This window comes from Cryptotermes secundus, unplaced genomic scaffold (genome assembly GCF_002891405.2).
Source record: "Cryptotermes secundus unplaced genomic scaffold, Csec_1.0 scaffold1452, whole genome shotgun sequence".
Lineage (NCBI taxonomy): Eukaryota > Metazoa > Arthropoda > Insecta > Blattodea > Kalotermitidae > Cryptotermes > Cryptotermes secundus.
In genome coordinates, this window is record NW_019724770.1 from 148,343 (window position 1) to 164,037 (window position 15,695).

General features: G+C 45.8%; 1 protein-coding gene across 1 annotated transcript in view; it reads right to left on the reverse strand.

Moving 5' to 3' along the window:
* Positions 1-15,695, reverse strand: part of LOC111863042 — a gene marked incomplete at its 5' end in the record, with an annotated part of 254,203 nt that overhangs the window by 118,422 nt on the left and 120,086 nt on the right. Inside the window, 2 exon segments of the mRNA XM_023848988.2 lie at positions 3,829-4,188; positions 9,323-9,517. Of these exon segments, the coding sequence (XP_023704756.2) occupies positions 3,829-4,188; positions 9,323-9,517 (555 nt within the window).

Consider the following 15,695-nt stretch of genomic DNA (forward strand, 5'->3'; position numbering starts at 1 on the left):
GCTGTACCTAGCCTGGACTGACAGAGGCTGTGTATATATTGTACACAGAAGTAAGGATTAAGTGTGTATTTGTAAATGTATGTAAATACAGACAATAGACTTAATACAGACTGACTGACAGATGACAGACCCGACCTCTCGTCAGAGAGGGCGCTACACATGGACAGGACGGTAACTTTCATTGAAAAGAAATATCTGGTCATGAGCCCCAGCTGGGGCTCGACACCAAGACCGACAGACTGACTGACCGTCAGTTGTAACATGACCTGACCTGAAGTGTGTCACTTGTATGACAACCTGTGAAGAGAAAGCCAGAAAGTTGGTGCAAGCTGACTGCCAGCCTGTGCGCCGTTGCTGTTAGAAGCTGGTAGCTCAGGCACGGGAATAGATAGTTATGTCTGCCGTTGGAAGCCGTTGTCAGACAATGGCTAGTGGAGACTGTAGCAGACTGAGGACACTAGTCTGTGTGTGACACTGATCCGTGAAGTGCAGTCACGAGTTATATATATAAGTGGTCAATAAATCCAATCCTCAATCTAAACCCCGTCTATAGTCACGCATACACGTGACAGTATCTTCCTCAGCAACTACTGTATTTTCGCTCATAGAAGGAAACAAGATCCCCAAAGAGATGAAAGAAGGCGCACTGACATCCTGCGTCTGTAGCCTCAGCGCATGTGACATGCTGCTCCCTTATAACGATGTGTTTCAGCACTTCAGAACGAGGAACACATCTTGAGGGAGTGGACCCATCTTGACGGGGATTCAATAAGAACTTGAAACGTCCGCGGTATCTTCCGTTACGAATCTCTGACTATTTAGACTATATATGCAGAATGCGTCATTATACGCCGTATAGGATAATTTCGGGATATCAAAAATAAATTAAAATATGTTCATATGAAAGCGCCCTTTGATGATTTCCCTTAAAAAATTCCGACCATTATACAGTATGAGATCCTGGCGTTTCTGCCGAAAGCAATTTGTTTGTGTGACGCGAACGCAGAGGACGAGTTGACGCCGAACACTGTGGTCAGGTTTACATTATCTGCCGGTTCTTGTTATTGCCAGTGGGTGGGGCTAAGTCCCTTGTACTGCGGCCACTTCTGGCCTATTGTACCAGCCCCAGAGGATAGGTGAGGGTGACTGTGGAGCAATTGGTGGAATGAAGACTGGCAGGGGAAACCGAAGTACACGGAGAAAACCTTCCACAGCGCCACTTTTCCCACCACAAATCCCACTTGACCAGACCCGGGATCAGGAAGCCAGCGACTAACCGCTTGGGCTATGGCGCGGCCTATATACCAGTCTTACTACAAATATCTACGTAGCACTAATATAGACAAATGAACACTAATTCGTATTAAGTTTCATTCTCTCTGAAACAATCTACTAGACCCAGCCAGTATTGGAAAGCGTCTGTCCGTTTACTGAATTAGCGGACACGAATCTTGCGCTGGGACAATGCAACGGGAATTCTTCATATGCTAACTGGAAGATACAGAAAAATATCGGTTTCGTTTGCAAGGTCAGTACGCGCACTGGCTATGCACCCACTTTCAGCACATGTGCATATTACTACGGGTCGCCCAAGCTTGTGGGATATTTTGCTCCAGGTTCAACCAGGCGTTCTAAATTCGCAACCTCGACGCTTTGCGGATCACCTCTTCACCTGACCCTTGTCAGACCAAAGAGACAGGCACAAAGGTTTATCATGTAATGTGATGTTCCAATGAGGCATCCCTGTTTTCCACTTGAACACCTGCTTTTGCGAAGCTGGCGTTATGTGAATACAGCGAAAGCTCAGCTCCTCCCATATGAATAGTATATGGATGTAATAAGCTTAGTCTACAGGAAATTATGGCGGATGGGACGGGGACATGTAACTGAGCACACACGTTGAGGATTACACGCAAGCACAAGAGAGGGGGAGGGGGTAGTTGCTTTTAGAAACAGAGATCCTATGCTTTCAGTTACATATGGTGGAAACTCTTAAGTTCATTTATGGGTATGATTGGATAAAATGTTCAAACCCAAAATTTGAAATTTGTATGGTTAGGTTCTGCATGTGGAGTGTTTTATTGTAAAGGACGGGCAGGTTTCCTTTACTGCAGTTCTTCTGCGTTTTGTAAAACTAATTCTACAGTAACCCTCGATTTAAAGCTGTGTATGTTACACGTTTCAAAATACTGTCACGTGTATCCGGGGTAACGTGACTAATAATTCTGGGTTCTAGATTTCATGACTGGATCTATTTGATGTATCACAAGTACACTCGTTTACAACAGTTCACATATTTAACTCCATCTGGATAACGAATCCCTCGCTGTTGTTTGCTAAACATCGAACAACAAAGAAATCATTTCGACCGGTAAAGCAGGTTTCGAAAAAATCGACGTTTTGTTCTTGACCCCCTCCCCCCATTCACGTACCGTTGTTTTCATGAAGATACCGCTTATGCAGCTTTACTTACTAAGATGGTATTCAGAGACTACTGAAACTTCATGAGAAGCGTTACAGCCCTTTACTTTATAGGGCCGGTTTTAAGGGCCCCTGTATTTGCAACTGCCGGTATATTTAGTTATTTACGATCTACATGCTGTCTACTTCATACTTGTTTCTTGCTTGGTTCATTCTTCGACCGTGAAAACGGAAGCGGTATGTTGCTCCGAAACGTCGGCTTAATTTATATAGACTACACCAAACTGCAGTGCAACTGTAGATTCCTGGTTCAGGGTTCTCGCATGTCCGATACCCACTTGTACCTACGTAACCATATATCCAAAAGGTCCATGGTTCAAATCTCTGCCACAAGACTGCCTATCCTGACTTATGATTTGGGTAATGCCACGACTTCCTTTGACCGCCTAAGCATTGGGGCGACAATGCAATGTGATGCCTTGCCCTCCTACTTCCACGCGCCTCACTTTCTGCAAGAGCGAGACTCAGGTTAGGTTTAGACTTGTGCCACATTTACACTGCAGATTAGTCCCTACATTCGAAACCAATTCAAGACGGAATGCATTCCAATATCCAGGCAACGACTTCAGAGCGCTCACCATCAGCCCGCGTACGGACAGCGCAGATTTGAGACGAGCAAGTATGTTTCAACTGGCAAGAAGTGTGAAGAAACAGTGGTACAGTACGTTAATTAGCATATGGTCGGTCTTTCAAACAATCAACAATTGCGGTATTTTTATTGCTAGTGGGGTGGGCTGAGTCCCTTGTACTGCGGCCACTTCTGGCCTACTGTACCAGCCCCAGATGATAGGTGAGGGTGATTGTGGAGCAGTTGGTGGGATGAAGATTGGCAGGGGAAACAGAAGTACTCGGAGAAAACCTGCCCCAGCGCCACTTTGTCCACCACAAATCCCACTTGACCAGACGCGGGATCGGGAAGCCAGCGACTAACCGCTTGAGCTATGGCGCGGCCCTAATTGCGGTATATACACATACAAGGGACACGCGCAAACTGGATCGCCTGCAAGGGCACAAATTCCGAACAGCTTTCGAGAGTGGCCTCCTAAACAAAAATTACTGATAAAGGGCAAAGATGCAGTCTTGATGCATGAGACCGGAACAGGCTACATTTCAATTTAACTTTAGGTGTGATACACTTCTCGATAAAAATGATCCTAGATCTTAGAGTTACACATGCAGTGGCACTGCTTTCGATGTAGGTAGGGTACTTGAAACTATCACACTCACTGGCAGCTACTGCATTCTGCATGTCTCAACCGGCCGTGTCTAACACACGTGTGGGAGCTGCAACCCAAGTCTCGAACGGTTGTAGTAACGACAGATCCAAAACAACTTCTATGAGCTTACCTTAATTAGCTTGGCCATGGTCTTCGCGCCATGGTAGCAGGGAGGAAGACAGTCTTCGAGGCGGCCGGCTGGCAGAAACGGCACCTGTGTTGAGCTGGAGGGATAACACTTCCTCAGAAGGCTGCTAGTGTTCTTAAGCTGCCCACTTTGAAGCCCCCGGAGGCCCGAGGAAGAAGTCGATGTTGTTCCTGCTCGCCTCCAAGCGCTGCCGCCCCCACTTCCGCTTCCACTCCCACTGCCGCTTCCTCCAGCATCGACGTCGCCTTCTTCACTGCCAATTTCTGCCTCTTCAGCGAGAGGACTTACGGGGCGCGCCATGTTGCCTGCGCTGAAGCTGGGCACTGGCAGAAGGAAACTCTCCTGTAAAAGATCGCACACAACTTAATTTTCGACTTCTGTGATGAAACCAGAACTCGCGTATCACAGCTAATTAACTAACTAACTAACCAAATAACTGACAGACTAACTGCGACGGCGATCGTCACTCAGCTGGTCAAAAAATTCTCCGTCTTCTATAGAAACTGAAATGTCATTACAGCACAAAAAGAACGCAAATTTTAATACCAATTTTCCATACACGCCTTCAGCCCTTCCGTTCAAGTCACCGACTATATTCTCTGTGCGCAGTTCTCAGTTCTATCCGCGCTACATCCCTCGACTCTCCTCTTTTTACGTCCTTTCATATCATCTTACTGTCTGACACTAAGTGGTCTAGATACACACAGCGCCGAAAACTAAAGAATAAAAAATGAATTAACATTTTACTGATTAAGTTGACATTATGAGCATCCCTGTGGTGAGCCTGTCGCCTCCATACGCGGGGCCGAAACATGTGCGGTGAGGAATGGTTTCGGTTACACAAGCACGGGACAAGGACTCGCTGGGCGACAGGAGATGGTGTCTGGTCCGGCAAGTAGGACGAGTCAACAAAAAGACGGCCATGTTCAAGGTCACCCTAAGAATCTACCGCCGAACACGCTGGCAGTATGTGCCTCCAAAAGGAGTTACAGCACAGAACACGACAGTCTCAAGAATGGCCCTGGAAACCTCAAAAGGATGAGTCGAAAGGAAAAGTGCCGGCCGGCAGGGTTTCCTGTGCATTAATGCTTGAACTGAAGTCAGGTAAGTAACGTGGGAGACAGATTATGCATTCACTTTATGAACAGGGATCATACACGTAGACGGCAGGACTGGTTAGTTATCAGCGGTTTCAAGGTTCGTACTGATGAACAAATGTTGAGGTTGTAAGATCTGAGGCTTTCACGGCGGTGACTATGAAGAAAGCAGTCTTCTGGGATTTGGCACCGTGTATATGTGGTGTTAACCGACGTTTCGGAGGACTGCAGACTGCTTTTACCGGTTCTCACGGTCTCTTTGCTTGCAGATTTCTTATATATTTTTTCTTCTACCCTGAAGATGGAGGCGATACGTTCCTCCGAAACATCGGTTAACACCACATATACACGGTGCCAAATCCCAGAAGACTGCTTTCTTCAAATGTTGAGGTTGTGTCATGGCTTGAATAAGGTGCCTTAGGGAATAAAAGGGGTCACGCGGTTGCGTAGTTGGTTGAGGCACTGTGCTAGAAGCCGGAAGGCTGCGGGTTCGAATCCTGATGAAGTTAATGGTTTTGTCAATTGATATCCCTTCCAGCCGCCCTATGGCCCTCGGGTCGACTCACCCTCTAACAGAAATGAGTACCGGGAATCTTCCTGAGGGGTAAAGTGCGGCTGGTGCGTAAGGCTGACAACCTCACCGCCATCTGTGAGCCGATTGCCTAGAAAATGTGTAAGCCTCGACGTCTCAAAACCATTTGAGCCTTCACGGCCTGTTAAAGAGATAGCTTTACCTTTTACAGAATAAAATACCTGTGAATCCGACATTTTCAGTGTAACAATTTTCGATCTTATACTCGTATGCCAGAAACAGAAAGTATCAATGATCCACGCCACTAACTGACGAAAAAGCACTCTCTGAGTTATGTAGGAAGAGAATAACCTCACTGTTTGTGGGAACTGGCTGCAGGCAATCTGTGAGTATTGAAACAATAAGATGGGTCCGGGAAATGAGTACTGACACACTCCGAAGCATCTTGGGCAAAGCCTGGAGACAGTGTGTATCATTTCGATGTGTTTGGGGAACTGCATACAGGTACTGTGCATAGCAAAATCATCTGGTGTGTTTGGTATCTCACTGCAGTTACTCGGCGTGCAGCAAAATGGCTGCTGATACTCTGTCTTCAGTGAAACTTTCAGAATTGCACTTCTTTTGGCTTATTTTGGACTTCACCCATCGTCCGGTATGTAAAAGACAAAAGACCACGACGTTTCGGAGACTGGATGTGTCTCCGTCTTCAGGTGGATAGGGAAGGATAAACCTACTCAGGTGGGCCCGTTGGAAAGAGCTAGTCTCAATCACTGTAATCGGTCCACTGTTTGAGACTAGCTCTTTCCAACGGCCCCAACTGAGTAGGTCTACCCTACCTCATCCACCTGAGGACGGAGACAGATCCAGTCTCCGAAACGTCCTGGTCTTTTGTCTTTTACATACCAGACGATGGGTGAAGCCCAAAATAAGCCAAAACAAGTACAGTGTACACCATCGTCAGAATCTTTTCATGTCTTTCAGAATTGTCTTGAGAACAGGCTGCAGAGAGTGGGTGTGTGTCGTAAAACCTTCCGAATTGTCTGAGGAAATTCCTGCAGACAATTGACTCCTATTAAAAACTTCCAAAATATATGAGAAACTGGCTGCAGACAACCGCTGTTTAGCAAATTCTTCTGAGAAATCTGTCAACTGGCTGCAGACAACAATTGTTTAAACAAACCTCCGAACTGTCCGAGGAACGGGCTGCTGGTATTCTGTGTGCAGTGAAACCTTCCGAATTTTCTGAAGAACTGGCCACAGAGAACTGATGTATATGAAAACAGTTTCAATTGTCTTGCAATATGGTTGCAGATAACCATCAGAACGTTCTGAGGAAATTCCTGCAGACAACTGACTTGTAGTAAAATTTCGGAAGGGTCTGAGAAACTACCTGCAGATTACAAGTATGTAGTAACTATATGTGGAACTGGGTACGGATAACAAGCGTCTCGAGGGAAACTGGTTGCAGACAACCGCTTTGTATTAAACACTTCCGAACAGTCTGATATCTGGCTGCAGATGAACTGTGAGTAAAGGAAAACTTTTCGAACTGCCTAAGGATCAGGCTGTTGATATTCTGCGCGCAGTGAAACCTCCCGAATTTTCTGAGGAGCTGACTCCAAAAAACCGGTGTGTATTTATATCTTCTGAACCGTGTGGGGAACTGGTTTCTAGTAAAACCTTCACAGTTGCCTGAGGAACTCGCTGCAGAAAGCAGGTGCCTAGTAAAGGCTTCCAAATTGTTTTGGGAATGGCTGCAGATAACCGGTGGGTATTCAAACCTTCCAGTGTGTTTAGAAACGGGCCACAAATAACCTGCGTGTACTGAAATGTTTGATGTGTGTTGCCAAATGTGTTGTAACGCTTCTACAAAGAGAGATACTGCTGGATTTCCCAACAATATCTTTTGTTATCTGACAACATATACAAACACAGTGATTCACCATCTTACATTTCATATTCATTCAAAGCGTATTCTTGTTTATTCCGAATTTATTTGACTTTGAGAATGTGTCTGAGCCTGTCCGTTTGCAGAGACGTCATTAGCGGCCACTAGAAGTGTACCATAACATTTCGGATAAAACTAACTTTGATTCTAATTCCAACAGATTAACCTTAGCGACTTCTATGCGACATAGGAGTTAGCTCATACAAATCTACAGCTTTACTTAAAGAGTAAGTTCTTTACTGCATGTGTAAGAAAGGCGATCTCTCATCCTGAGGAAACCATTATGAGCTTTTGAGAATATCTGAAGCTCAGACGTACAAACCCGTGTTTGGTGGATCTCTTGTGACGCTGATCATTCTGAGCCCTTATTTATTTTGATGATTATAGATGACCATGAAATTTATTTCTAATTAATTCTCGGTAATTTTAATTTCAAAAGTTTTATGTTTCGATATTACTGGAAATGTATCGTGATCTATAATATCGTATTTCACTGTCTGGGACGTGCAATACGGTGTTTATGTTGAAATTCTCTAGATTCTGGCAGAAACAAGAAGTCCGGAGTTCTGACATTTACGATCAGTCATAAATTTAGCTCGGGTACAGGGAACCGGACGCGCCTCAAAGGACAGGTCAGAGCTTGTTACAATTGCCTGTGAATGAGGGCCAGTATGATTGGGTTGCCTCGTTCAAGCTTCCTACGGAAGATGGGATGAAAATGTATATGTCAACACTATCTTTCGAATTCCCGGCGTGGGGGTGCAAGCCATTCCACAAAAGGAGAGACTTTCACAATATTCCGAACTGAACGGACGTGACCCTTGCACGCTCCGGGACATAGCTAGCCGATAGTGTAACGCTGTAACTTAAAGCTAAGAATACATTAATTTAACAGTGTGGTGAATTAGCAGGTGAATAAACGTCAATTGGCTCAACTCTCAGAAAAACGCTTTCTTCGGCATCGCTACCCTGAGACCCATGCGAACCGACCCAGCTAGTTTCCCGTACCTATACCGATCTTCCTTAGTTTGATCTGTGAGGACAACTTCCAGTAGCCATCATACACTGTCCTAAGGTAGAAACAGGTGTAGCAGGGATAGCACCGTTCCGACTGCGCTGATACAAGCAAAGGCGGGTTGGAAAAGAGCGGTGTTACTTGTCACCACGGCATGGCGCGTCCTCAGGTTGCGGATGGAGGAGACGCCCTCCAGCTATGGAGGGAAGCTGCGAATATACTGAATAAGCAGTCGCGGACAGCCAACAAAGGGTGGTCCTCCAGGTTTGAGGTTGGGCCTACGGCTAACAACTCTTCACCATAAAAAATAATCTCGTTACTAAAATGAACACAAAGCCTCGGACCTGGACGGATTCCTTGAATAAACGACCTGAACTAATGAAAATGGATATGAGATTTGGCACTTGGAATGTACCAAGTTTGTATAGGGCAGGTTCGCTCAGGGCAGTGGCAGAAGAAATCTCAAAATATAAGTTATAAGACGAAGGAAACCACATAATTGTGAGGTGCAATTTCTTTCCTCCACAAATATTTCACGAATGATCAAATGGAGGAGTTAGCTGTGACAGTGAATGTAGCATGAATGGACACATAATTAATTAAGCATCAAGTCGAGAAGGCGTAGGAAGGAGCACAAGTATAGCAATAGCATTACCCTCGGCACTAGAGAGGAACCAGCAGTCAGGTCTCATGGCAAATCTGGATGCAATTAACCGAGTCCTCGACTATGCAGCTCGTAGCCTGTTTGTTGTGCCAACTGAGCGTGCGTGGGACAGACGAGAGGACCAGACTCATGGCGTGAATAGGGCAAAGAAGACAGTGGGTTGCATAAACTGCAGAAACTGCGTGATTATCGGCTTCTGTTGAATGTCTCTGCGGCTTACCTTGTCCTCCGAGATGGGCCGCAGGGTAGATGGATCGTCAGGCGAGACGGGAACCGGGGGGTGTTGCGTGGTGGAAGATGTTCCTCCGGGGAGCGGTCGGCCCCATGACTCCTCAATACGGAGTTGGATGCCTGCCAGGGAGGCAGCCTCCTCTTTGCTGCACGGCAAGTCCCCACCCACCACCAGCTGCAGCAGCTGGAACAAACAAACAAACATGGCCACAGTAAACGCTAGGGCAATCAGTCTACCGACGTTAACAAGAAGCTGATAGCCGATCACGATTGGTGGGATTTGGCCGTCAACACAACAAAATAAAGATAAACCAATCGACCTGGTCGCTTTGGTTATATCTGATGGTTGCAATGTGTTTCGGTCCACATTTGGGACCATCTTCAGGCAGTCTCATCAAATTCATCTCTTGTTATTAAACTGTCCTGACATGGATCCATATCAGTGTTAGGCATTACGATCATGTCATACATGCAACCGTCACAAAGTTGCAAGAATTTTTCTAATTTTAATTTAAAATTATCTTGTCACTGAATATAGAAATCTATGTTGTTCTTGTCCGGCAGTGTAGGTTTCCCTTTGCCCGGGGCTCGCTGTCACTCTCTCTCTCTCTATGGCTCTACAGCCCTTTTGCTGGACCTTGGTCCCTTTCTGTCAGTTTCTTAATCCTACACACATTCGGTAGGACTCCTTGGACGGGGATCAGCCCGTCGCAAGGCCGCTACCACCTACACACATAACAATACAAACCTAGAATCAACTCACGCAGACATCAATGCCTCGAGTGGGATTCGAACCCACGATCCCAGCGTTCGAAGACAGTTCATGCCTTAGAAGGCGCGACCACTGAGATCGGCTGTTATAGAATCTATTCACGATGTGCTATTATTAGTGTCCAGCTTGTTCTCCCTTATCTTCTAGGTTATGTCGCCCTGCTTTTGTACTGGGTATACCTTGTGTTTGGGTGTGTATGTCGCATCTGCACTGTGGACTACTGTTGCATATCAGCGATACACAAAGACCACGAAAAATCATGAAATGATCATTCCCAAAACTAAGTGCACTTCTGTTTCTCGTATCTCTCGACAAATTCGTCTATTTGTCACCATCTTCAATAATACGTATGTCGTTATACAAGAAACTTCAATAACGGCATAACCAGAAACTATGATTCCAACATACGACGGTACCTGCTGTCCGAGATACAGAGCGCAGACTAAACCTAGACACGCAAATAAACAGAACAGCAAAGCACCCAGATAACTTTCCCGTTTAAGGCTCCGTCATGATTTTACATTTCATTCAATGCTGTGTAGTTAAGCCCTCAGCACCTCGCACTGCGGCAAGAGACGAATTTAAGCGGGTCGTGGCCCAGTTTGAGGTACTTTGCATTGCGAGCCGGGATGGCGGAGTCGGCATAGAGACTGGCTACTGGGTCGGATTTCGAGTCCCGGCACCGGCAACGTTTCTCTCCTCTCCATGTCGTCCAGACCGATTCTGGGGTTCACCCACGCTTCTATCTAAAGGGTACGGGGGACTGTTTCGCCGGGAGTAAATCGGCCAGGGTGTGAAGCTGACCACTGACCTGCAACTAGTGCCGAGGTCAAAAATATGTGGATCTATACACCCCTCTCCCCCATTTGACCCGATGTACTGAGAGAGAGGGCCATTCTCGACACATGAGAAGTAGGTAAACTGCAAGTGTTCGAGATCGCATTCCAGGGAAAGTGTGTGGACACAACATGACGTGGTGTGAGTGTGCAGACAATGCAGAAGGGGCATGCGTCTCACAAAATTTGCCTTCCTTTCGTTGTCGTGTCCGTCAGAACTAAATCCCATCCATCCATTTGCCAGCGCGATTTTGCATCTGCAGGGGACGTCATGCAACAACCGCCTGATGTAACTGAAGTTGTCACGTATCCGCGTTGTTTAGCGGTCGCAGAATCATCATTGCGATGATCTGTCGCCAGCTGAACACAAGAAGGAGAGAGAGATCAGGTATTTTGGGCGAACACTGTGTTTGAAAATTTGCCATCCAATATTCAACTTATTTACGCTAACTAAATGCAAAATAACCTCCGAACGCGCACGACGCTAGATGCTGTGAATGGTACGAAGCACAAGCGACTGGCCTTATCCTAAACCCTACAGCATTGCTGACGTCATTTCCGAAAACAAAAATCAATTATGGAACAAGTCGTATTGAAGAGACTAAATTAACTGCCTCGCGCTTCTTTCTAATACAATTACTCCTGCAGTAAACGTCAAGTTGCGGAGTAGCAGGCAGGCTCTCCACGCGACACTGGGATCACCAACACGTACATGTCCTTTGTTGTCCTGCGTGTCCTTGTGACACCTGGAGCCCTGATCCCCAATCGAAGCGGGCCTATGAAACAGGGAAATTAAGGGCTGCACATTTCGCCGATATTCTGGATCCAGAAGCTGATTACGTTTAATAAATTCAGAGCATAAGCAGGTGTATATTATGCCTGATGCTTTCACACCAGCGGCTATGAAGCGCAGGTCCTTCATGCTAATGCAGTAGAGTCTGGTAAAAATTTGCCTTATATCATCTTCCTCTTCACGGAAGAAGAGTACGCCACGCAAGAAAGCAGCAAACAAGTTGCAAGTAGACCACTGACTGTGTTCATGTTCTTCCGAAACGTCGCTGAACTGCTGCCGATATACATGACATTACAACGCAACAGATCATAAAACTTCGGGTTATAGACTTTACAAAGAACAGATTCTAAAACGTAGCTAAAGCAAGTACCGCGTTTGCGTGTTCAGATTCCGGTTTCAGTAGTAAAAATGGCGACCGTACTTGAGGGGTGGTCTGACGTAGAGCAGAGTTGTGCGAGTTTTGGTGGGGGGGCAAAAGGACTCAATGCAAAGGACATTCGTAAAGAAATGTTTCCTGTTTACGGTGGGGACTTTTGTCACGTAAAGCGCTTTACAACTGGGTGGCAAACGTTTAGCTGATGGCGAAGAGGTTAAAACGGAAGTGCGAAAGTGGCTGAGACAAAAGTCAAATGATTTCTATCCTGCGGGGCTCGACGCACTGGTAAAGCAATGGGACAAGCGTATCAATGTTGGTGGAGGATATGTCGAGAAAGGTTTTTCCATGTTCAAATAGCACATGTTTCGCGTTTTATATTCATTTGTGACCTATTTACGGACTCACCCTCGTAAGTTATTGAGGAAATGCTTTAGACAGGTGACCGAAGAGTATGCCAGCTGACGTTCCACATGCGAGCAAGTACTAATCGCTTAACACCAAAGCTGTACTAGCTGAGTGAATCATATCGGTGGTGCTGCCCTGAATGCTCGGACACCAAGTAGACTTGAGTGCCGTCTCCTGTCTATCAAAATATGGTCACTTTGATTGTGTATCTCCCCATCAGGAGATGTCCAAGTAAATTTATGGATGTTACGATGTGGGAACATTGTACTTCTGACAGTAAGCTTTTTAGATATGGCAAAGTTTACTACTCCAATTCCATTATCATTACTAATTTCGTGTAAATTCTCATTCCCAACTGTTGGTTTCAAAATGTCTTCCCTACCTACGTTCCAATTGGAATTTCCTAACAATATTTTCATATGGTACTTTGGGAGTTTATCAAATACCTGTTCCAGTTCTTCGTGGAACCTGTCCATTATAGCTTCAATCTTATCTTTCGGTGGTGCACGAACATTCTGAACGATGATATCACACCAGCGACCTTTTAGTATTACGTATGACATCCTATCACTGACGAACTCTACCCTCTGAACTGCTGATACGATTCTCTTGTGTACGAGAAAACCTGTACCTAATTCATGATCCTCATTCGCTTTTCCATAGAAAAATGTATATTCGCCTGCAGGTTCCGTGCCAGCTCAGTCCCATCTGACTTCCTGTACCTCCGCTAAATCTAACTTATATTTTGAGATTTCTTCCGTCACCGCCCTGAGCGAACCTGCCTGATTATTTCAAAAAAAGTAGAGCCAAAAGACCATGGAGACGCATTGGGTTGTGTGACGTCAAAGCTTCCACATTTTCTAGAAAATCGCCTCACAGATGGCGGCGAGGTTGTCAGCTTCATGCGCCGGACGCCCTTTACCCCCCCCCCAAAAAAAATCCTGGTACTCATTTGTGTTAAGAGGCTGAGTCGACCACAGGGCCACAGTGCGGCTGGAAGGATTGGGTCAACTGAAAAATCCATATCCTCACTGGGAATCGAACCCGCGACATTCCGGCTTGTAGCATAGTGCCACAAGCAAGTACAGTACCGCGTGCCCTCGCCTAAGTATTATACACACTCTGTTTGACTGCTGAAAGCATACTCGTATGTTAGTTTGAGACTGCAAACACAATGCATGGAAACAATTTCTACAAGGCTTCACACACACAACGAAAATAGCTCAGGAGTAGTGAGGCAAGTGAGGCTTATCATTCGGGAGGCGTGCGTTTACGTAGGCAGAATCTTCAGCTTCACGGATGGCTACACCGAGGGCGGCGAATCCGCAGAAGTGCACGTGTGAATGGATATCGTTTGAAGTTACCCCGATTATACACAGCCGTGTGGAACGCTGGATCTCATCGACCAAGCAACATGCTTCATCTGTCATCCACCCCCCTTTTTTTTGAAAGTGTAAGCTACGTTTTATGTGAGCAACACCGGCAGCAACCAGTGAAGTCATTTTCCGACGCTGTGGTCACCTCGGATGAGGGGCACAGCGCAGCAGTATCAAACGCCTGCTCGTTCCCCGTGTTCGCTACTTCCGATGGCCACGTAACGAGGACGCGCGTGGTTAAAAAGCTTTCTGTGTGCAAACAAGTGAAGTCGCCCATTACGGCACACCTGTGAATATGAACTTTAGATGTAAAGTGGTATAAGCCTCATACTTCAATCGGAAACATCAACTCAGTTCAGTATCAAAATAATGTAGATGATGTCACACAGTTCTTGCTCAGCCATTTCAAAACCAATCAAAAGTACATATAATTGCAAAGAGGAACTGTTTATATACACGTACATGCATTTACTGGGAAATAGAGTTAACTTTGTATTATGTAACAACGTTCGTATCTTCAGCCGTTTTTTGAGCAAAATCATGATTTGCGATTTCAGCTGTATGAGAGAGACCTGGCTGAAAATGAAATTAATCCGAAAAGACTTTGCGAAGACTTCAATTCGCTCAACAATTTAATGTAGCTGTTATTACTCCCGTCTCTCATTTGAGAGGCCTCGACATCGAACCTCGGCCCAAAGGTCGATGCCCTGAGACTCTCCAGCCTAATACTCCGGTAATACGTACTTCAGAGCAAACGAAGACAGCTTCCTTAAACCTTCGCAATTCGTCCTTCACAGTTGTATAATACATGCAGTTGGGTAGACGTCGTTAAAGAAATTAAGAATCTTTCAATCATAACTAAATTTCTTGTGAGTCTGCTGATGAGATGTGCGCACGGAGAGGCCGTCGTGCGTTCTCTTTAAGCTCTTCTGAAAAGCAACTCTGTGCAATTTCGCTGCCCTTCAGGGACATTTATATTAAAGTCAGCTAATTAACTAGCACTGTCCCTGGAAACCTCGCCACTGAACACTATCATGCTCAGCCAGTTCCATTACGTTCCTGTCTCCCTAGGAACCATCTTAATGTCATCCTCGCATCTCCTTCTTTGTCTCCGTGGCGACCATCTTTCACGAGTTCTCCAAATACTAATTCTATAAGCGTTCTTGCCCCTCCCATGGCCATGCTACTAGCATGTCTGTACAACATCTAGGGCTCACTAGTGCCAGTTCTGCCGGAAGGTGGCAGTGCAAACAATAGTCTCTCTGTCGTTAGTTGTCGTAACTTTCATGAAAAATTAGCTTCTTGTAACCTACAATTTGTGTGTTCAGTATTATACTAGTACGTAAAGCACGAAACCCGGAACAGTAAGTCATAGTAGACATCCATTTCTCGGCAACGGCTCCGTAAACACGTTCCCGAGGTAACGAATAGGTAAGCAACAATTGATGTATCGTTGGGATAACGACGGACACGGTGTTTTCTGTTTGGACCGACCCGAGCCTATATAACGAGAATCCCAGTTGCGATAAGTACACTTCACGAGAGGCCAAGTATATTCATAGGAGACAACCCCATCTTCTCGCCAGAGAGGATCTTATGTAAGGCCTATGACCGCAAAGCTTCGGTTGAAAAAAGTCTCTGGTCATGGCCCTCAAGGGGCTGCAGTTACAGTGAGACTGCGATAAATCCGTTGCCAGGATACGACTAGTGCAGATTGAGACCCTAGTGTGAAGTGCGTAGATCAGCAGTAGCGCTGTATTACCTGTAGTTCCGAGTGGGGGTACATAAGGTGTCGATAAATCGA